Source organism: Lampetra fluviatilis, chromosome 56, assembly GCF_964198595.1.
Source record: "Lampetra fluviatilis chromosome 56, kcLamFluv1.1, whole genome shotgun sequence".
Classification (NCBI taxonomy): Eukaryota; Metazoa; Chordata; class Hyperoartia; order Petromyzontiformes; family Petromyzontidae; genus Lampetra; species Lampetra fluviatilis.
The window spans coordinates 5,579,603-5,600,365 of NC_136330.1; the positions used below are offsets into that span (position 1 = coordinate 5,579,603).

Here is a 20,763-nt window from a genome sequence, read left to right on the forward strand (position 1 = left end):
GGTGTGAGGTGGGTATCGTTGCCTTCGTCTGACTGATGGCCTTAATCTAAGTTGTCTTGTGGTTGTTGTTGTTGTTGTTTGAATTGCATCCCACTGGGATTTTTGCACACAGCGTTGGTGTGTAACGGTGTTTTTTCTGCAATATTTTGCTGTCTTTTCTTGGATTTTCTGTTTGCACTCATATTCACTTTAATATGTTTTTTGTTCATGTTTTAGATTTTTGTTTGTTGTGGTTGCACCCGATTCAAGAGCCGAATGGCTCACAGGGCTATACCTAATAAATGAACTTGAACTTGACTCTGCGTGGCAATGAATGAATGAATGACCTCTCGCGCTTTTGTGTGTGGGGGGTGGTGATGGCGGCCGCAGGTCCTCATCCTCAACGACAACCTCCTCTCGTCGCTGCCCGCCCACTGCCTGCGCCCCGTGTCGCTCACCCACCTCGACCTGCGGGGAAACCGCGTGCGCACCCTCGCCTACGGGGGCCTCCTCGAGCACCTCAACCGCGTGCTCGAGCTGCAGCTCGACGAGAACCCGTGGAACTGCTCCTGCGACCTGCTCAGCATGCGCCGCTGGCTCGACAACGTCCCCTACTCGGCGCTTCTCGGCGACGTCACGTGCGAGACGCCCTTTCGCCTCCACGGCAAGCAGCTCCGCGACGTTCCGCGCTCCGAGCTGTGTCAGCGGCGGGCCGCGTCGCCGTCCGGCGGCGGCGGCGGCGGCGGCGGCGCCGCGTCGGGAGGGAGATTGTCGCGCGGTAATAGCCACGGCGGCGGCGGCGGCGGTCACAATGTTCACAACCAACAGCAGCCGAACCAACACAACAACCACCACAGCCACCACGGCCACCACCACCATCAGCAGAAGACGCAGCAGCAGGGGCACGGCGATCGTAAGGGCGACGGTGGCGGCGGTGACCGGGAAGAGCGGACGATGAAAAAATCGAAGAGGCCACCGGATGGAGGTGGCGGCGGCGGCAACGTGACGACGGAAAGCGGCGGTGGCGATGGCGGCGGCGGCCGCGATGTCCCGAAGTCGTCGGCGTCGTTCTCCTCATCGCTCGCCTCCACGACGGCGCCGCCGGTGGCCACGACGACGTCGCTCGCCACCACGACGATGGCGACGATGGCGGTGGCGACGACGACGACGGCGGTGGTGCCGCGTGCCTCCTCCACGCGCCACCCCAAGGCCACAGTGCGAAACCCGCGGCCGTCCACGCGTTCCACCAGCCACCACCACCACCATCACCAGCAGCAGCATCAGCACAACCAGGTAAGTGTGTCGACGGGTCTCTCTGTGTGAGAGTCCGTTGGCCGCTGTGTGAGCTATGAGTCTTTGTGTGAGTCTGTGGGTCTCTGTGTGTAGTCTGTGGGTCTCTGCGTGTAGTCTGTGGGTTTCTGTGTGAGCTATGAGTCTGTGGGTCTGTGTGAAGTCTACGGGTCTCTCTGTGTGTAGTCTGTGGGCCTCTATGTGAGCTATTAGTCTGTGGGTCTCTATGTAGTCTGTGGGTCTCTGTGTGAAGTCTGTGGGTCTCTGTGTGTAGTCTGTGAGTCTCTGTGTGAGTCTGTGGGTCTCTGTGTGTAGTCTGTGGGTCTCTGTGTGAGTCTGTGGGTCTCTGTGTGTAGTCTGTGGGTCTCTGTGTGAGTCTGTGAGTCTATGTGTGAAGTCTGTGGGTCTCTGTGTGAGTCTGTGAGTCTCTGTGTGTAGTCTGTGGGTCTCTGCGTGTAGTCTGTGGGTCTCTCTGTGTGAGAGTCTGTGGGCCTCTGTGTGTGAGCTATGAGTCTCTGTGTGAGTCTGTGAGTCTCTGTGAGAAGTCTGTGGGTCTCTGTGTGAGTCTGTGGGTCTGTGTGAAGTCTACGGGTCTCTCTGTGTGTAGTCTGTGGGCCGCTATGTGAGCTATTCGTCTGTTGTCCTCTGTAGTCTGTGAGTCTCTGTGTAGTCTGTGGGTCTCTGTGTGTAGTCTGTGGGTCTCTGTGTGAAGTCTGTGGGTCTCTGTGTGAAGTCTGTGGGTCTCTGTGTGAAGTCTGTGGGTCTCTGTGTGTAGTCTGTGAGTCTCTGTGTGAAGTCTGTGGGTCTCTGTGTGTAGTCTGTGGGTCTCTGTGTGAAGTCTGTGGGTCTCTGTGTGTAGTCTGTGAGTCTCTGTGTGAAGTCTGTGGGTCTCTGTGTGAAGTCTGTGGGTCTCTGTGTGTAGTCTGTGGGTCTCTGTGTGAAGTCTGTGGGTCTCTGTGTGTAGTCTGTGAGTCTCTGTGTGAAGTCTGTGGGTCTCTGTGTGAGTCTGTGGGTCTCTGTGTGAGTCTGTGGGTCTCTGTGTGTAGTCTGTGGGTCTCTGTGTGAGTCTCTGTGTGATTCTGTGGGTCTCTGTGTGAAGTCTGTGGGTCTCTGTGTGAGTCTCTGTGTGAGTCTGTGGGTCTCTGTGTGAAGTCTGTGAGTCTCTGTGTGAAGTCTGTGGGTCTCTGTGTGAGTCTGTGAGTCTCTGTGTGAGTCTGTGGGTCTCTGTGTGTAGTCTGTGGGTCTCTGTGTAAAGTCTGTGGGTCTCTGTGTGTAGTCTGTGGGTCTCTGTGTAAAGTCTGTGGGTCTCTGTGTAATATCGTTGAGGACTCTTGGACGCCGGGGTTGAGGCACACGTATTTATTCCGCAACAGTTGTCACAACCGCGGACATACAACACTGGAGGGGGTATCGGCCCCCTCACCCGGATAGCTGGGAACACACTTGCTAGCTATCTCTGACCTACCTCCTAGTCCTCCACTAACGGGCTAGGGGAGGCTATCTGGCCCGACACTGGTAAGTCGGGCTATGGTACCCGGAGTCCCAGAGCACCGGCTCTTGTTCTCGGGACCACGCCGCTGGCTCGGTCCTGCGCGGCCCTGATAAGGGCGGCGACCCAGGGGAGTCCAGAGCTCTAGCTAGACGATCTTAGGTCTTCACTGGTTTAGCTTTAACATTGTGCCCCGAGCTCTCCGGCTCATCCCCTTTTATACCAAAACCCCCCGCTGAGGGGTGGGGCCCCGGAGGATCACGACTCCGGGTCAGCCCCCCAGGCTGCCCGGTGCGGACGTCGTTGAGAGCACCTCCCCGTGCACTCACGAAGCCCCGCCCACTGTGTTTGTTCCCCGTGTGATCCTATGTATACAGCCCCTCCGTAACACCCCTACATCTGTGTAAAGTCTGTGGGTCTCTGTGTGAAGTCTGTGGGTCTCTGTGTGAAGTCTGTGAGTCTATGTGTGAAGTCTGTGGGTCTCTGTGTGAGTCTGTGGGTCTCTGTGTGTAGTCTGTGGGTCTCTGTGTGAGTCTGTGGGTCTCTGTGTGAGTCTGTGGGTCTCTGTGTGAAGTCTGTGGGTCTCTGTGTGTAGTCTGTGGGTCTCTGTGTGTAGTCTGTGGGTCTCTGTGTGAGTCTGTGGGTCTCTGTGTGAGTCTGTGGGTCTCTGTGTGAAGTCTGTGGGTCTCTGTGTGTAGTCTGTGGGTCTCTGTGTGTAGTCTGTGGGTCTCTGTGTGAGTCTGTGGGTCTCTGTGTGAGTCTGTGGGTCTCTGTGTGAAGTCTGTGGGTCTCTGTGTGAGTCTGTGGGTCTCTGTGTGTAGTCTGTGGGTCTCTGTGTGAGTCTGTGGGTCTCTGTGTGAGTCTGTGGGTCTCTGTGTGAAGTCTGTGGGTCTCTGTGTGTAGTCTGTGGGTCTCTGTGTGTAGTCTGTGGGTCTCTGTGTGTAGTCTGTGGGTCTCTGTGTGAGTCTGTGGGTCTCTGTGTGTAGTCTGTGGGTCTCTGTGTGTAGTCTGTGGGTCTCTGTGTGTAGTCTGTGGGTCTCTGTGTGAGTCTGTGAGTCTCTGTGTGAGTCTGTGAGTCTCTGTGTGAGTCTGTGGGTCTCTGTGTGAGTCTGTGGGTCTCTGTGTGAGTCTGTGGGTCTCTGTGTGAGTCTGTGGGTCTCTGTGTGAGTCTGTGGGTCTCTGTGTGAAGTCTGTGGGTCTCTGTGTGTAGTCTGTGGGTCTCTGTGTGAGTCTGTGGGTCTCTGTGTGAGTCTGTTAGTCTCTGTGTGAGTCTGTGAGTCTCTGTGTGAGTCTGTGGGTCTCTGTGTGAGTCTGTGGGTCTCTGTGTGTAGTCTGTGGGTCTCTGTGTGAGTCTGTGGGTCTATGTGTGAGTCTGTGGGTCTCTGTGTGTAGTCTGTGAGTCTCTGTGTGTAGTCTGTGGGTCTCTGTGTGAAGTCTGTGGGTCTCTGTGTGAAGTCTGTGGGTCTCTGTGTGTAGTCTGTGGATCTCTGTGTGAGTCTGTGGGTCTCTGTGTGAAGTCTGTGGGTCTCTGCGTGTAGTCTGTGGGTCTCTGTGTGAGTCTGTGGGTCTCTGTGTGAGTCTGTGGGTCTCTGTGTGTAGTCTGTGGGTCTCTGTGTGTAGTCTGTGGGTCTCTGCGTGTAGTCTGTGGGTCTCTGTGTGAGTCTGTGAGTCTCTGTGTGTAGTCTGTGGGTCTCTGTGTGAGTCTGTGGGTCTCTGTGTGTAGTCTGTGAGTCTCTGTGTGAGTCTGTGGGTCTCTGTGTGAGTCTGTGAGTCTCTGTGTGTAGTCTGTGGGTCTCTGTGTGAGTCTGTGGGTCTCTGTGTGTAGTCTGTGAGTCTCTGTGTGAGTCTGTGGATCTCTGTGTGAGTCTGTGGGTCTCTGTGTGTAGTCTGTGGGTCTCTGTGTGAGTCTGTGGGTCTCTGTGTGAGTCTGTGGGTCTCTGTGTGAGTCTGTGGGTCTCTGTGTGTAGTCTGTGAGTCTCTGTGTAGTCTGTGGGTCTCTGTGTGAAGTCTGTGGGTCTCTGCGTGTAGTCTGTGGGTCTCTGCGTGTAGTCTGTGGGTCTCTGTGTGAGTCTGTGGGTCTATGTGTGAGTCTGTGAGTCTCTGTGTGAGTCTGTGGGTCTCTGTGTGAAGTTTGTGGGTCTCTGTGTGTAGTCTGGGTCTCTGCGTGTAGTCTGTGGGTCTCTGTGTGTAGTCTGTGGGTCTCTGTGTGAAGTCTGTGGGTCTCTGTGTGAAGTCTGTGGGTCTCTGTGTGTAGTCTGTGGATCTCTGTGTGAGTCTGTCGGTCTCTGTGTGAAGTCTGTGGGTCTCTGCGTGTAGTCTGTGGGTCTCTGTGTGAGTCTGTGGGTCTCTGTGTGAGTCTGTGGGTCTCTGTGTGTAGTCTGTGGGTCTCTGCGTGTAGTCTGTGGGTCTCTGTGTGAGTCTGTGGGTCTCTGTGTGAGTCTGTGGGTCTCTGTGTGAAGTCTGTGGGTCTCTGTGTGAGTCTGTAGGTCTCTGTGTGAAGTCTGTGGGTCTCTGCGTGTAGTCTGTGGATCTCTGTGTGAGTCTGTGGGTCTCTGTGTGAAGTCTGTGGGTCTCTGCGTGTAGTCTGTGGGTCTCTGTGTGAGTCTGTGGGTCTCTGTGTGAGTCTGTGGGTCTCTGTGTGTAGTCTGTGGGTCTCTGTGTGTAGTCTGTGGGTCTCTGCGTGTAGTCTGTGGGTCTCTGTGTGAGTCTGTGAGTCTCTGTGTGTAGTCTGTGGGTATCTGTGTGGAGTCTGTGAGTCTCTGTGTGAGTCTGTGAGTCTCTGTGTGAGTCTGTGGGTCTCTGTGTGAGTCTGTGGGTCTCTGTGTGAAGTCTGTGAGTCTCTGTGTGAAGTCTGTGGGTCTCTGTGTGAGTCTGTGAGTCTCTGTGTGAGTCTGTGGGTCTCTGTGTGTAGTCTGTGGGTCTCTGTGTAAAGTCTGTGGGTCTCTGTGTGTAGTCTGTGGGTCTCTGTGTAAAGTCTGTGGGTCTCTGTGTAATATCGTTGAGGACTCTTGGACGCCGGGGTTGAGGCACACGTATTTATTCCGCAACAGTTGTCACAACCGCGGACATACAACACTGGAGGGGGTATCGGCCCCCTCACCCGGATAGCTGGGAACACACTTGCTAGCTATCTCTGACCTACCTCCTAGTCCTCCACTAACGGGCTAGGGGAGGCTATCTGGCCCGACACTGGTAAGTCGGGCTATGGTACCCGGAGTCCCAGAGCACCGGCTCTGGTTCTCGGGACCACGCTGCTGGCTCGGTCCTGCGCGGCCCTGATAAGGGCGGCGACCCAGGGGAGTCCAGAGCTCTAGCTAGACGATCTTAGGTCTTCACTGGTTTAGCTTTAACATTGTGCCCCGAGCTCTCCGGCTCATCCCCTTTTATACCAAAACCCCCCGCTGAGGGGTGGGGCCCCGGAGGATCACGACTCCGGGTCAGCCCCCCAGGCTGCCCGGTGCGGACGTCGTTGAGAGCACCTCCCCGTGCACTCACGAAGCCCCGCCCACTGTGTTTGTTCCCCGTGTGATCCTATGTATACAGCCCCTCCGTAACACCCCTACATCTGTGTAAAGTCTGTGGGTCTCTGTGTGAAGTCTGTGGGTCTCTGTGTGAAGTCTGTGAGTCTATGTGTGAAGTCTGTGGGTCTCTGTGTGAGTCTGTGGGTCTCTGTGTGTAGTCTGTGGGTCTCTGTGTGAGTCTGTGGGTCTCTGTGTGAGTCTGTGGGTCTCTGTGTGAAGTCTGTGGGTCTCTGTGTGTAGTCTGTGGGTCTCTGTGTGTAGTCTGTGGGTCTCTGTGTGAGTCTGTGGGTCTCTGTGTGAGTCTGTGGGTCTCTGTGTGAAGTCTGTGGGTCTCTGTGTGTAGTCTGTGGGTCTCTGTGTGTAGTCTGTGGGTCTCTGTGTGAGTCTGTGGGTCTCTGTGTGAGTCTGTGGGTCTCTGTGTGAAGTCTGTGGGTCTCTGTGTGAGTCTGTGGGTCTCTGTGTGTAGTCTGTGGGTCTCTGTGTGAGTCTGTGGGTCTCTGTGTGAGTCTGTGGGTCTCTGTGTGAAGTCTGTGGGTCTCTGTGTGTAGTCTGTGGGTCTCTGTGTGTAGTCTGTGGGTCTCTGTGTGTAGTCTGTGGGTCTCTGTGTGAGTCTGTGGGTCTCTGTGTGTAGTCTGTGGGTCTCTGTGTGTAGTCTGTGGGTCTCTGTGTGTAGTCTGTGGGTCTCTGTGTGAGTCTGTGAGTCTCTGTGTGAGTCTGTGAGTCTCTGTGTGAGTCTGTGGGTCTCTGTGTGAGTCTGTGGGTCTCTGTGTGAGTCTGTGGGTCTCTGTGTGAGTCTGTGGGTCTCTGTGTGAGTCTGTGGGTCTCTGTGTGAAGTCTGTGGGTCTCTGTGTGTAGTCTGTGGGTCTCTGTGTGAGTCTGTGGGTCTCTGTGTGAGTCTGTTAGTCTCTGTGTGAGTCTGTGAGTCTCTGTGTGAGTCTGTGGGTCTCTGTGTGAGTCTGTGGGTCTCTGTGTGTAGTCTGTGGGTCTCTGTGTGAGTCTGTGGGTCTATGTGTGAGTCTGTGGGTCTCTGTGTGTAGTCTGTGAGTCTCTGTGTGTAGTCTGTGGGTCTCTGTGTGAAGTCTGTGGGTCTCTGTGTGAAGTCTGTGGGTCTCTGTGTGTAGTCTGTGGATCTCTGTGTGAGTCTGTGGGTCTCTGTGTGAAGTCTGTGGGTCTCTGCGTGTAGTCTGTGGGTCTCTGTGTGAGTCTGTGGGTCTCTGTGTGAGTCTGTGGGTCTCTGTGTGTAGTCTGTGGGTCTCTGTGTGTAGTCTGTGGGTCTCTGCGTGTAGTCTGTGGGTCTCTGTGTGAGTCTGTGAGTCTCTGTGTGTAGTCTGTGGGTCTCTGTGTGAGTCTGTGGGTCTCTGTGTGTAGTCTGTGAGTCTCTGTGTGAGTCTGTGGGTCTCTGTGTGAGTCTGTGAGTCTCTGTGTGTAGTCTGTGGGTCTCTGTGTGAGTCTGTGGGTCTCTGTGTGTAGTCTGTGAGTCTCTGTGTGAGTCTGTGGATCTCTGTGTGAGTCTGTGGGTCTCTGTGTGTAGTCTGTGGGTCTCTGTGTGAGTCTGTGGGTCTCTGTGTGAGTCTGTGGGTCTCTGTGTGAGTCTGTGGGTCTCTGTGTGTAGTCTGTGAGTCTCTGTGTAGTCTGTGGGTCTCTGTGTGAAGTCTGTGGGTCTCTGCGTGTAGTCTGTGGGTCTCTGCGTGTAGTCTGTGGGTCTCTGTGTGAGTCTGTGGGTCTATGTGTGAGTCTGTGAGTCTCTGTGTGAGTCTGTGGGTCTCTGTGTGAAGTTTGTGGGTCTCTGTGTGTAGTCTGGGTCTCTGCGTGTAGTCTGTGGGTCTCTGTGTGTAGTCTGTGGGTCTCTGTGTGAAGTCTGTGGGTCTCTGTGTGAAGTCTGTGGGTCTCTGTGTGTAGTCTGTGGATCTCTGTGTGAGTCTGTCGGTCTCTGTGTGAAGTCTGTGGGTCTCTGCGTGTAGTCTGTGGGTCTCTGTGTGAGTCTGTGGGTCTCTGTGTGAGTCTGTGGGTCTCTGTGTGTAGTCTGTGGGTCTCTGCGTGTAGTCTGTGGGTCTCTGTGTGAGTCTGTGGGTCTCTGTGTGAGTCTGTGGGTCTCTGTGTGAAGTCTGTGGGTCTCTGTGTGAGTCTGTAGGTCTCTGTGTGAAGTCTGTGGGTCTCTGCGTGTAGTCTGTGGATCTCTGTGTGAGTCTGTGGGTCTCTGTGTGAAGTCTGTGGGTCTCTGCGTGTAGTCTGTGGGTCTCTGTGTGAGTCTGTGGGTCTCTGTGTGAGTCTGTGGGTCTCTGTGTGTAGTCTGTGGGTCTCTGTGTGTAGTCTGTGGGTCTCTGCGTGTAGTCTGTGGGTCTCTGTGTGAGTCTGTGAGTCTCTGTGTGTAGTCTGTGGGTATCTGTGTGGAGTCTGTGAGTCTCTGTGTGAGTCTGTGAGTCTCTGTGTGAGTCTGTGGGTCTCTGTGTGAGTCTGTGGGTCTCTGTGTGAGTCTGTGAGTCTCTGTGTGAGTCTGTGGGTCTCTGTGTGTAGTCTGTGAGTCTCTGTGTGAGTCTGTGGGTCTCTGTGTGAGTCTGTGGGTCTCTGTGTGAGTCTGTGAGTCTCTGTGTGAGTCTGTGGGTCTCTGTGTGAGTCTGTGGGTCTCTGCGTGTAGTCTGTGGGTCTCTGCGTGTAGTCTGTGGGTCTCTGCGTGTAGTCTTTGGGTCCCTCCGTGTGTAGTCTGTTGGTCTCTGTGTGAGCTATGAGTCTGTGGGTCTGTGTGAAGTCTACGGGTCTCGTGTAGTCTGTGGGTCTCTGTGTGAAGTCTGTGGGTTTCTGTGTGTAGTCTGTGATTCTCTGTGTGAGTCTGTGAGTCTCTGCGTGTAGTCTGTGGGTCTCTGTGTGAGCTATGAGTCTGTGGGTCTGTGATTTGTCTATGGGTCTCTCTGTGTGTAGTCTGTGGGCCGCTATGTGAGCTATTAGTCTGTGGGTCTCTGTGTGAAGTCTGTGGGTCTCTGTGTGTAGTCTGTGAGTCTCTGTGTGAGTCTGTGGGTCTCTGTGTGTAGTCTTTGGGTCCCTCCGTGTGTAGTCTGTTGGTCTCTGTGTGAGCTATGAGTCTGTGGGTCTGTGTGAAGTCTACGGGTCTCTGTGTAGTCTGTGGGTCTCTGTGTGAAGTCTGTGGGTCTCTGTGTGTAGTCTGTGATTCTCTGTGTGAGTCTGTGAGTCTCTGTGTGAGAGTCTGTGGGCCTCTGTGTGAGTCTGTGTGCTGCTGTGCGAGCTATTAGTCTGTGGGTCTCTGTGTGAGTCTCTGAGTCCATTGGTCTATGCGTGAGTCTATTGAGTTTGAGTTGATTTGATTTCTTACACGGATGATGACGGTCCGGTTTGAAACAGTTGCAAAAAAATCCACGGAAGATCTGTGGTGCCGTACGAGCACAGCAAGATGAAACATTACATCAATGTAAGATGTAATGTTTTTATTTTACCAGGTAAGGCCCACTGCATATCACAAATGATAGCTCAACGAAGTGGACTTATTATCATCATCATCATGATCACGTGGACATTTAAAGCAGCAGCCACACACTCTTGACTCGTGATGTCGATTCTAAATGTGGAAGGGAAAACCCGGAGGACCCAGAGAAATATCCACGCGACCACGGGGAAAGAGAGAGACACGCAAACTCCAAACATACAGCAGTCGTCGTCAGGGTCGGAATCGAACCCACGACCTCCTGTACACCAGGCGAGGTAGTTAACATCTCCTAGCCATCGTGGTGATGATGAGATAGAGAGAGAGACGCAAACTCCAAATAAATAGCGGGGGTCAGGATCGAACTGACGATCGCCTGTATACGAGGCGAGGTAGTTAACATCTCCGAGCCACCGTGGTGATGATGATGAGAGAGAGAGACACGCAAACTCCAAATATATAGCAGCAGGCGTCAGGGTCGGAATCGAACCCACGACCTCCTGTACACCAGGCGAGGTAGTTAACATCTCCTAGCCTCCGTGGTGATGATGATGAGAGAGACAAGCAAACTCCAAATACACAGCAGGCATCATCAGGGTCCGGATCGAACCCACGACCTCCTGTGCACCAGGCGAGGTAGTTAACATCTCCTAGCCACCGTGATGATGATGATGCTGATGAAAGAGACACACAAACTCCAAATATACAGCAGCAGCCGTCAGGATCAGGATCGAACCCACGACCTCCTGTACACCAGGCGAGGTAGTTAACATCTCCTAGCCACCGTGGCCCCCTCTACAACCCCCACTCACCCCGCCTACTCGCTGGTCTCGACACCACAACAACAACTACGGTAACGTAGTAGGATGGGGATGGTTGCGTCGTATTTGTAAGTGTTTCGATGATTTGTTTACTTTTCCTATACTTTGTAATTCCTACCGTGTTTCTTTTAGATTTCTTGTTGTCGTGACGTTCTTACCCCGTGCCCCGACTGGACATCTGTGAGCAAAGCGTCACGGCTCATCGGATTCCTCTAGCGGTCTAATTACAAATAAACTCTCATTCTGTGGAATTCTCTCTCTCGCTCTCCCATCCTTCACGCCATCACCACCACCACGACCACCACCACCACGACCACCACCACCACGACCACCACGACCACCACCACCACCACGACCACCACCACGACCACCACCCCCCCTTCCCCCTCCCCCTTCCTTCTCCCCCTCCCTCCTCCCCCCTCCCCCCCTCCCTCCTTCCCCCTCTCTCCTTTCCCCTCCCCCTCCTCCCCCTCCCAATCCTTTCCACCCCCTCCTCCTCCTCCCCCCCCTCCTCCACCCCCTCTCCCCCTTCCTACCTCCCCCCCCCCTCCTCCCCCCTCCTCCCCCCCCTCCTCCCCCCCCTCCTCCTCCCCCTCCTCCTCCTCCCTCCCCCCTCCTCCCCCCCCCTCCTCCTCCCCCCCCCTCCTCCCCCCTCCTCCCCCCTCCCTCCCTCCCCCCCTCCTCCTCCCCCTCTCCCTCCCCCCTCCCCCCTCTCCCTCCTCTGTCCCCCTCTCCCACCCCTCCACCCCCCACAGCGCCCCCCGATCCCCGTGCAGTGCCCCACGGCGTGCACGTGCGTGGTGCACACCGCCGACCTGGGCCTGAGCGTCAACTGCCAGGAGCGCGGCATCGAGCGCCTCTCGTCGCTGCGCCCTCGTCCCGGCGACCCCAAGAAGCTCTACCTCACCGGCAACGCCCTCGGGCGTGTCATGCGCGGCGACCTCGAAGGCCTGCGCGCCCTCGACCTCCTCCACCTGGCCGCCAACCGCATCGCGTACGTCGAGGAGGGCTCCTTCGACGACCTCGGCGGACTCCGTCGGCTGCACCTGAACGGCAACGACCTGGCGCGTCTCACGCCCGGGATGCTCTCGGGTCTCGGCAGCCTCCAGTACCTGTACGCGGAGTACAACGTGCTCCGCGAGGTGGCGCCGGGCACGTTCGAGCGCACGCCCCAGCTGCGGCTGCTGTTCCTCAACAACAACCTGCTGCGCTGGCTGCCCGCGGGCGCGTTCGCCTCGACGCCCGAGCTCGCGCGCCTCAACCTGCGCGGCAACCACTTCAGGGCGCTGCCCGTCGCCGGCGTGCTCGATCGCATCAGCGCGCCGCTCGTGCAGGTGACGGTTGGTGGGGTGGGGGGAGGGGTGGGTGGGGGAGGGTGGGGGAGGGTGGGTGGGTGGGGGAGGGTGGGTGGGGGGTGGGGTGGGTGGGGTGGGTGGGGTGGGTGGGGTGGGATGCGGGTGGGTGGGATGGGTGGGATGGGTGGGGGTGGGTGGGTGTGGTGGGTGGGTGGGGGGTAGGGTGGGTGGGGTGGGTGGGTGGGGGGTAGGGTGGGGTGGGTGGGGTGGGTGGGGGGTAGGGTGGGGTGGCTGGGGTTGGGGGTGGGTGGGGGGGGCGGGTGGGGTGGTTGGGGTGGGTGGAGTGGGGTTGGGGGTGGGTGGGGTGGGTCGGTGCGGTGGGGTCGGTGCGGTGGGATGGGTGAGGGGGGGTGGTGGGGTGGGTGAGGTGGGGAGGGAGGTGATTGGGGGGGGGGGGGGTTGTGTAGTTGATTGGTGGTGGTGTTGGGTTGGTTGTTGGTGGTGGTGTTGTTGGGTGCCCATCGCCAGAGTGTGGTTCACAACATTTGGAGCCTTTTTGGCCGCTACAAAAGAAGGCCGCTGTCTCTGTTGTAAGCCAATCAGTTTCAAAGGCAATGCCCATTTACTATCAGAGCCACGTGTTTTGTTCGCATGTTCACCACGAGTACCGTGTGTGGTTAATGCAGTAACTTTATTCCTTGCCAAAGGTTTCGATTTGTTGTTTAAACATTTTAACATTTTAACAAAACTCCTGTTTTAGTGCCAGAAAGGGTAAACCCTACTGTCATTTAGCAAAGATTTGGAGCATTTTTTCTTTACCGGTTTCGCCGGATCGCCCCCCCCCGCCCCGCCGGCACCGCCCTATAACGTTACCAGCATCCGTTTAATCGCGCGGCGCCGGATATAATCGATGACCAACTCCGGTTGTTGCGGTGACGCAGGTGGACCTCCACGAAAACCCGTGGGACTGCACGTGCCCCCTGGCCGACCTGCGGCGGTGGATGCTCGAGGAGCTGAGCGCCGGCATCGTCGTGGGCGAGGTGACCTGCGAGTCTCCGGTGCGGCTCGCCGGACGCGACGTCCGCTTCGCTGCCCTGGGAGGTGCTGTGCCCTCTTCCTCACGACGACGGCGACGACGATGTCGCGGCAGCGGCGGCCCTCATCCCGGCGGCCCCCGCCGTCACCGGGCGACCGCAGCCCGCGGCCGTCTCCCCGCCTTCGCCGGTCGGCGAGGGCGCCGGACGGCCCCGCCCGCCGGTGGCCGAAGCCGGGACCGCCGGCCCCGGCACGTCGGAGGTCTCGGCCGTCCCCCTCTCGGTGCTCATCCTCAGCCTCCTCGCCGTGTTCGTGGCGACCGTCTTCGCCGCCGCGGGCCTCCTGGTCTTCGTGCTCCGGAGGCGGAGGCTCGGGCAGGCGGTCGGCGGCGGCGGCGGAGGTGGAGGAGCGGGTGGAGTCGGCGGAGGAGGAGCGGGCAGGGCGGTCGTGCTCAAGCGCAAGCGGGGAGTCTCCAGCGGCGCAGGGCAGGTGGGTCTTGGGTTGGCGGGGGGAGGGGGGGGCGGCGTCGTAACGATGATGCAAAGGCGTCGGAGTTCGCGCGCATCGCTAAATTGTTTGCAAGGCGTCCACGCGGGGGTACACGCGGGGTTACACCCACCTATAGACTGTACCATCCCTCCACACCACCTGTGGACCGTATCATCATACCCCCCTCGCACCTGTGGGCTGTACCATCCCTCCCCACCACACCTGTGGACCGTAGCATCCTGCCCCCCCTCCCCCACCTGTAGACCATACCATCCTACATGTGGTTGGGGGGTAGGGGCGGTGATGAGGGGAGGGAGCCTATGGGTAAAGTGGGGGGTGCATGCCATTACGTTCATCTAGCAAGGGGTGGAAGAGGAGGAGGAGGAGGGTTGTGGGGGTGTGGTGGGATGGTCAGGGGAAGAGGGAAGGAAGGGTGGGAAAGCTTATGAACTACTTTTTGGTTTTTTTACCAGGTAAGGCCCTAACGCAGCTGTGTAGCCCTTTTTCAGAAGTCACCGGGCTATCACAAATTATACTGGTAGGAACCACCTGGTTCCACCAGCCCACAGGGGATTATTGTGTCCGTCTGTCCGTTGTGCATCCAAAAATAGGAGGGGTGGGGCTGGGTGGAGAGGGGAGGGTGGGGAGGGCTGGGTGGGAAGGGTGGGGCTGGGTGGGGATGGTGGGGTGGGGCGGGGTGGGGAGGGGCTGGTCACCCCGTGGTGCCCTTATAAAACTCAAAGTTTAACTTACTCACGCCGACTTGTGTCCGCCCTCACAGTCGGCCATATTTGCGGAATACACCATGCCGCCGTTGACTCTGGCCATTGACCGAGCAACCCAACGTTCCTACCAGCTCCCTCCGCAGGAATGTGTTAAGCTTCTCAACGAAGTGGCAGCTTCTCATCATCATAACCGTCGTAGTCGTGTGGAAGTTCATCGCGGCAGCCAAATGCTCTCCTCTTAAACACCGTCGATTCAAAATGTGGAGGGGTAAAAAACCGGAGGAGCTGGAGAAATATCCACGCGACCACGGAGAGAGAGAGGCATGCAAACTCCAAACATACAACAGGCATCGTCAGGGTTGAGATCGAACCCACGTACCTCCTGTACACTAGGCGAGGTGATTGACATCTCGCTCTGTTCCAGTGGTTCTTCTTCTTGTTAACCCGGGGTGCACGCAACCCCAGGGGGTGCGAGATGCACTTTCTGGGGGTGTGCGAGACACGGCCACATTTATTTTTTTAGAAGGTAAATCATCGAAACACAAATCAAGCACGGGCAACGTAAATTACAACTTAATCTGTTTCATAAAACCTCTACGTAGTTATTAACATTGCACATTCGTTTTACGATTCAGATCCAAAAGGGCGCAAGGCTGCAGTAAAGGTTACGAATTACCACTGGTTTAGAGCGTCTGCCACTTGCACCGTTTTAAAGACGCAGTAATATCCCCCCCCTCCCCTGTATACCAGGCGAGGTAGTTAACATCTCGCTCTATTCGTACAAATGGGTGCGCGTGTCCGATTGCACATCGTTGCGGTTAAAACCCGGCCAATATTCGCCGGCCCCGTCGACCCGCACACGCGCTCCCCCACGATCTTAATCCGCACAGCAAATAAAATGGAGAAATTGGGATCACCCTTTGCTTTACAAGTTGTACGCACACACAAAAAAGGAAAGAAAGAATTGCCATTGTTAAATCTTGTCACTTTTTATAAGCCGGAGAAATGTACGTCTATATATCTGCCTTGCTGCTTGCCTAACAAATAGAAAGAAGCAACCGTGCTTTTTGGAAAGCAGTCTTTTCAACGTTTATTGGGTATTATTATGCATTCTTTTTTTAATATGCTATTATTTTTTGAGCTCTGTAACTGACACTGCAGGTCGTTGTTGTATGCTGTGATTTACGTGTGGTGTATTTTGCAATAGTTTTCTGTGATTGGACATCATCTGTCACGTGTAGCACATTTTGCAGTAACTTTTTAACTATGACTCCCTGTGATTGGACATCATCTGTCACGTGTAGCACATTTTGCAGTAACTTCTTCACTATACTCGTTTGTGATTGGACGGAGCCTGTGACGTGTAGCACGTTTCACAGTAATGTCCTCACTATAGCCGTCTCTGATTGGACGGAATCTGTCAAGTGTAGCAAATTTCACAGTAACTTCTTCAATTATAACCCTCTGTGATTGGACGGAATCTGTCACGTGTAACACGTTTCACAGTCACTTCATCACTATAACCGTCTGTGATTGGACGGAATCTGTCACGTGTGTGTACGTATGTATGTTCCAGTTCAAGTTCATTTATTAGATATAGCCCTGTGAGCCATTCGGCTCTTGAATCGGGTGCAACGGCAACAAACAAAAAACAAAAACATGAACAAAAAAACATCTTAAAGTGAATATGTGACTAAGTGCAAACAGAAAATCCAAGAAAAGACAGCAAAATATTGCAGAAAAAAACACCGTACACCAACGCTGTGTGCAAAAATCCCAGTGGGATGCAATTCAAACAACAACAACAACAACCACAAGACAACTTAGATTAAGGCCATCAGTCTAACTCTGTACTACAACAAACAAACATGGCTAAACCAATACACTTTTCGAAATCGCCAAAATAAAGCCATGAAAGCAATGAAAAAGCAATCATAGGAACTGTGACGGAATTTTCACAATAAATGGCATAAACATGTACTACCAAAACCTTGCAGCCATAGCTGAGAGGCAGGCGACTGTGGGTTTGAACGGGGTCCTAGATGGACGCCCATCACCGGCGCGGAACAATGGCAGGCGCATTTTACAGATGACAAGTCGATGGTCAGTGGGCAGATCAGCTCCACGGTAGGTCGTGGTGTCAAGGACATCCGCTGTTCTCTCGCTGTGCAATCCAGCGGATGTTCTTCCTTGGACCCGGCGTGCAACTGTGATGCTTCACGGCGTAGTTGGTGATTATAAACCCACGGTGCTGCACAGAAGTTCAGCAGCCTTCTGCTGCTGCTGCTGCTGCCGTTGTTATTGAGCCGATCTGGCCCGTGCCTTCTAATCACTCCAGCCCAGGTGCGAGGGTCATGACCCACTCGGGCATTAAAGTCACTCAACAGGACGTTGAACTTCGTTCGCACCGTACGTAGCGAACCGTGCTCATCGGAGGTGCGGGGTCGGGTCGAAGGACAAACTAACTTCACAGGGCTCAGACGCCCTTGGCATGAGGGTAAAAGCAGCTCCCATCGTGTAAAACAAACCAGTGTTGTGATTATCCATCCGTCTGTCCATCCGTCAATTCATCTGTCTGTCCGTCCATCTGTCCATCTATCCATCCGTCCATTTGTCCGTGTGTCTGTCCGTGCATCTGTCTGTCCGTCCGTTTGTCCGTTTGTCCACGCATCCATTAGTCTAACGCCAGCGGTACCACCATAGCTGCCATGAAGATGATCCGATGTGAGCGGAACTTGAGTCTGACGGTTGCGTTGCTGTTCGGGTTGGGATGGAAGAAAAAGAAAACAGGCAAATTGATCGTAGGATTTTTTTTGCCCAAACCTTGCGGAGACACAAGCCGAGGGTCCATCGGAAGGAGGCTCAGCATTTAGTAAATCCCGATCCTGCGCGTCGATGCCATTTGCCCTGGACGCTTTTTTGCCGGGTCTGCGTCCATACCGCGAAAAGAAATAAGTTCACAAGGACGCACCGACAAACGCAAAGACGAAAAGTCTTCTGCCGCTCGTCGCTCGTGTCAAAGGTCACCAGCCGGCATCGATGTCTCCTGCTCGTCTCCCGGTTCGCTTCGCCCAGAGCCAGTTGTGAGAAATATCCACGCTGCTACAGCTCGGAGGGGTCAGGTCTATCCACTGTCAAGTCAAGTTCCCGTATTTTTGTTGTTGTTGTTGTTTTGACACCGCGTGAGTGTGGCTATGGTACAAATTGAAAGTGGGCCTCGACGGAAATCGTCGATCTTCTTGCTGATGTGAGCCAAACGAATTAAGTGGGGGGTGAGGGGTTGTGTGGAGGAGGCTCGTGAAGGACGCTGCTGCTGCTGCTACTGGGCAGTTGGAGGCAGTCGCTCCTCCGGCAACAACGGAGGGCGGAGGAGCGACGCTCACAACAACGAGCGGAGCACCGGGTGCTAAAGCACAGCGAGTTGGCACGTAAGGGGGGTACAGCTGGTGCATCCGCCAGTCATCTCAGTCAGTCAAACGAAGGCACCACCTGGGTCTGTCCGGTGACCTTACAGCGAGCCTTCGACAATTCACGTGGCAATTCAAAGCAGGCTGCGAGGGGAATCACCGATCTTGCTGATTTGAGCCAAACAAATGAAGTCAGGAGGGGGGGGGGGTGTGGAGGAGGCTCGTGAAGGACGCTGCTGCTACTGGGCAGTTGGAGGCGGTCGCCCCTCCAGCAACGACTTAGGGCAGAAGAGCAACGCTCACAACAACGATCGGAGCGCTGGGCATATAAAATACAGCCATTTACACAAGGAGTCATGACTCCTTGTAAAAAGGTGTCAGTTTTGTTGCCAGATAGAAGGGTAAAAAAACAATAATCATATTTCTTACTGGCAAATGAGGTTCCAATGGTGTAGATGCTTACCCCGAGCTCTCATACTCTGATGGTGCATTGTCTTTGAGTTGTGCGCCTTTTGGCGTCATCTGGTCCAACACCATGTGAGACTAGGCTCTAATGAAAGCTGTCTCGGGTGTGGACCAATCAACTTCAAGCACAGTGCATACAGAGTTATGTTTTTTGTTTGCATTATGACTGCAGGTATTGTGGTCTATGCAAACATGACTCCTTGTAAAAATGTGTCAGTTTTGTTGCCAGATAGAAGGGTAAAAAAACAATTATCAAAAGACAGCCAGTTGGCACTCCAGGGGGTACACCTGGTGGTGCATCTGCCGGTCATCTCAGTCAGCCAACCCATGGCACCACCTGGTTTGTCCCGAGACCTCCTCCTGTCAGCGAGCCTCAAAGTGCACCTAGCCTGGCACAAGCGCCGTGGTGACGTCACCATCACTTAGTGAGTATTGGCATTGGATGTCACACCACTACTCGGTCCAAGTATTGCTTGCCAACAAATCGATTGCCAGAGAATCGACATCTCTCAAGATCGCTTCCTCGTCAATGTTGAGCAGCCGATGCCGGATCGACCGAGCGAGAATCGATATGATTGACCTCGATTCACGATCCACAAGGACAATGCATGGAGCGGGCAAATATCGTGATCCCTGATTTCTTAAAACTAAACTCGAACTGATAATTGTTTTTTTTTTACCCTTCTATCTGGCAACAAAACTGACACCTTTTTTTACAAGGAGTCATGTTTGCATAGACCACAATACCTGCAGTCATAATGCAACCAAAAAACATAACTCTGATAATGTGCACTGTCCTTGAAGTTGATTGGTCCACACCCGAGGCAGCTTTCTTTAGAGCCTAGTCTCACATGGGTTGGACCAGATGACGCCAAAAGGCGCACAACTCAAAGACAATGCACCATCAGAGTATGAGAGCTCGGGGATAAGCATTTACACCATTGGAACCTCATTTGCCAGTAAAAAAAATGATAAATATGATAATTGGTTTTTTTTGTAGTCTATGCAAACATGACTCCTTGTAAAAAAAGGTGTCAGTTTTGTTGCCAGATAGAAGGGTAAAAAAAAACTATTATCATATTTTTTACTGGCAAATGAGGTTCCAATGGTGTAAACTCGAACTATTTTTCGATTTAAAGCTTTCGTGACTGCAGGGATTCATCTTCTTGGTTCTTTCGGTAAAGTCACGTAGAAGGGAAGTAATAAAATAATAAAAATAAAACATAATAAAATAAAATAATATAATAATATAATCATAAAATAAAATAATATAATAATATAATAATATTTTATTTTATTATGTTTTATTTTTATTATTTTATTACTTCCCTTCTACGTGACTTTACCGAAAGAACCAAGAAGTCGAACTATTTTGTTATTTTAGCTTGAACTACGTAGCTGTTTTGCACAAGCGGCCTGGCTTTCACAAACGACGGCTCAAAGAAATCGCTGCTTGCTCATCATCGTCACGGGGGAATTTACAGCAGCAGCAAAAAGACTCGAAACGCGTGACGTTGATTGCAAACGTGGAGGGAAAACCCGGAGGACCTTGAGAAAAATCTACGCGACCACGGGGAGGGAGACGCCACAAACTCCAAATATACAGCAGCAGGCGTCAGGGTCTGGATCGAACCCACGATCTCCTGTACACCAGGCGAGGTAGTCAACATCTCCTAGCCACCGTGATGATTATGATATAGATCGAACCCACGACCTCCTGTAGATCAGGCGAGGTAGTCAACATCTCCTAGCCACCGTGATGATTATGATATAGATCGAACCCACGATCTCCTGTACACCAGGCAAGGTAGTCAACATCTCCTAACCACCCTGATGATTATGATATAGATCGAACCCACGACCTCCTGTAGATCAGGCGAGGTAGTCAACATCTCCTAGCCACCGTGATGATGATAGAGATCAAACCCACTAACTCCTGTAGACCAAGCGAGGTAGTTAACATCTCCTAGTCACCCTGATGATTATGATAGAGATCGAACCCACGACCTCCTGTAGATCAGGCGAGGTAGTCAACATCTCCTAGCCCCCATAATTGTGATCGAGATCGAACCCACGACCTCCCGTACACCAGGCGAAGTAGTCAACATCTCCTAGCCACCATGATGATAAAGATCGAACCCACGACTTCCTGTACACCAGGCGAGGTAGTCAACATCTCCTAGTCACCCTGATGATTATGATAGAGATCGAACCCACGACCTCCTGTACACCAGGCGAGGTAGTCAACATTTCCTAGCCACCGTGGGGCCCATTTCTTTTCGTCGGGTGTTCCGATTCTATTGGCGCCTTCCGGGCTCACACAAACATCTGCCACTCAAAGCGCCATCAAATAAAACTGACGAATCAATGTCGAGGTGGTACCTAATTTATCGACCACCCCGTCCGAACAGAGGGTGGGATGATGATGATGTTGATGATGATGATGGGCTGAGTCAACCCCCTCCACACCACCAACCTGAATGCGAACTCAGGTTTCATTGGCTCAGGGGGAGCGTGCGTTGGTTGTGTGGGGTGCGTGGGGGGGAGCGGTGGCGCAGTGGTTAGCGCTTCGCTGCGCTACGAACCCAGTCCCGTTCGAGTTTGAATCTCGCTCACGGTCACCAAACGCCGGCAACTGATTTCATCTGAACCGTTCCTGGGCCTTCCGCAAGGTCGACTCAGCCTTAAAATGCTTCTTATCTGGTGATGCGCGTGTGTGTGTGGGGGGGGAGCGGTGGTGTAGTGGTTAGCGCTACGCTGCGCTACGAACCCGGTGACCCGAGTTCGATTCCCGCTCACGGCCAACACCAGTGA

The 20,763-nt window shown here is 54.1% G+C and overlaps 1 protein-coding gene across 1 annotated transcript in view; it reads left to right on the forward strand.

Moving 5' to 3' along the window:
• LOC144950113 (SLIT and NTRK-like protein 2) overlaps positions 1-20,763 on the forward strand; it is a gene marked incomplete at its 5' end in the record, with an annotated part of 46,668 nt that overhangs the window by 5,794 nt on the left and 20,111 nt on the right. Inside the window, 4 exon segments of the mRNA XM_078880173.1 lie at positions 370-1,272; positions 11,289-11,867; positions 12,770-12,916; positions 12,918-13,352. Coding sequence (XP_078736299.1) covers positions 370-1,272; positions 11,289-11,867; positions 12,770-12,916; positions 12,918-13,352 — 2,064 coding nt within the window.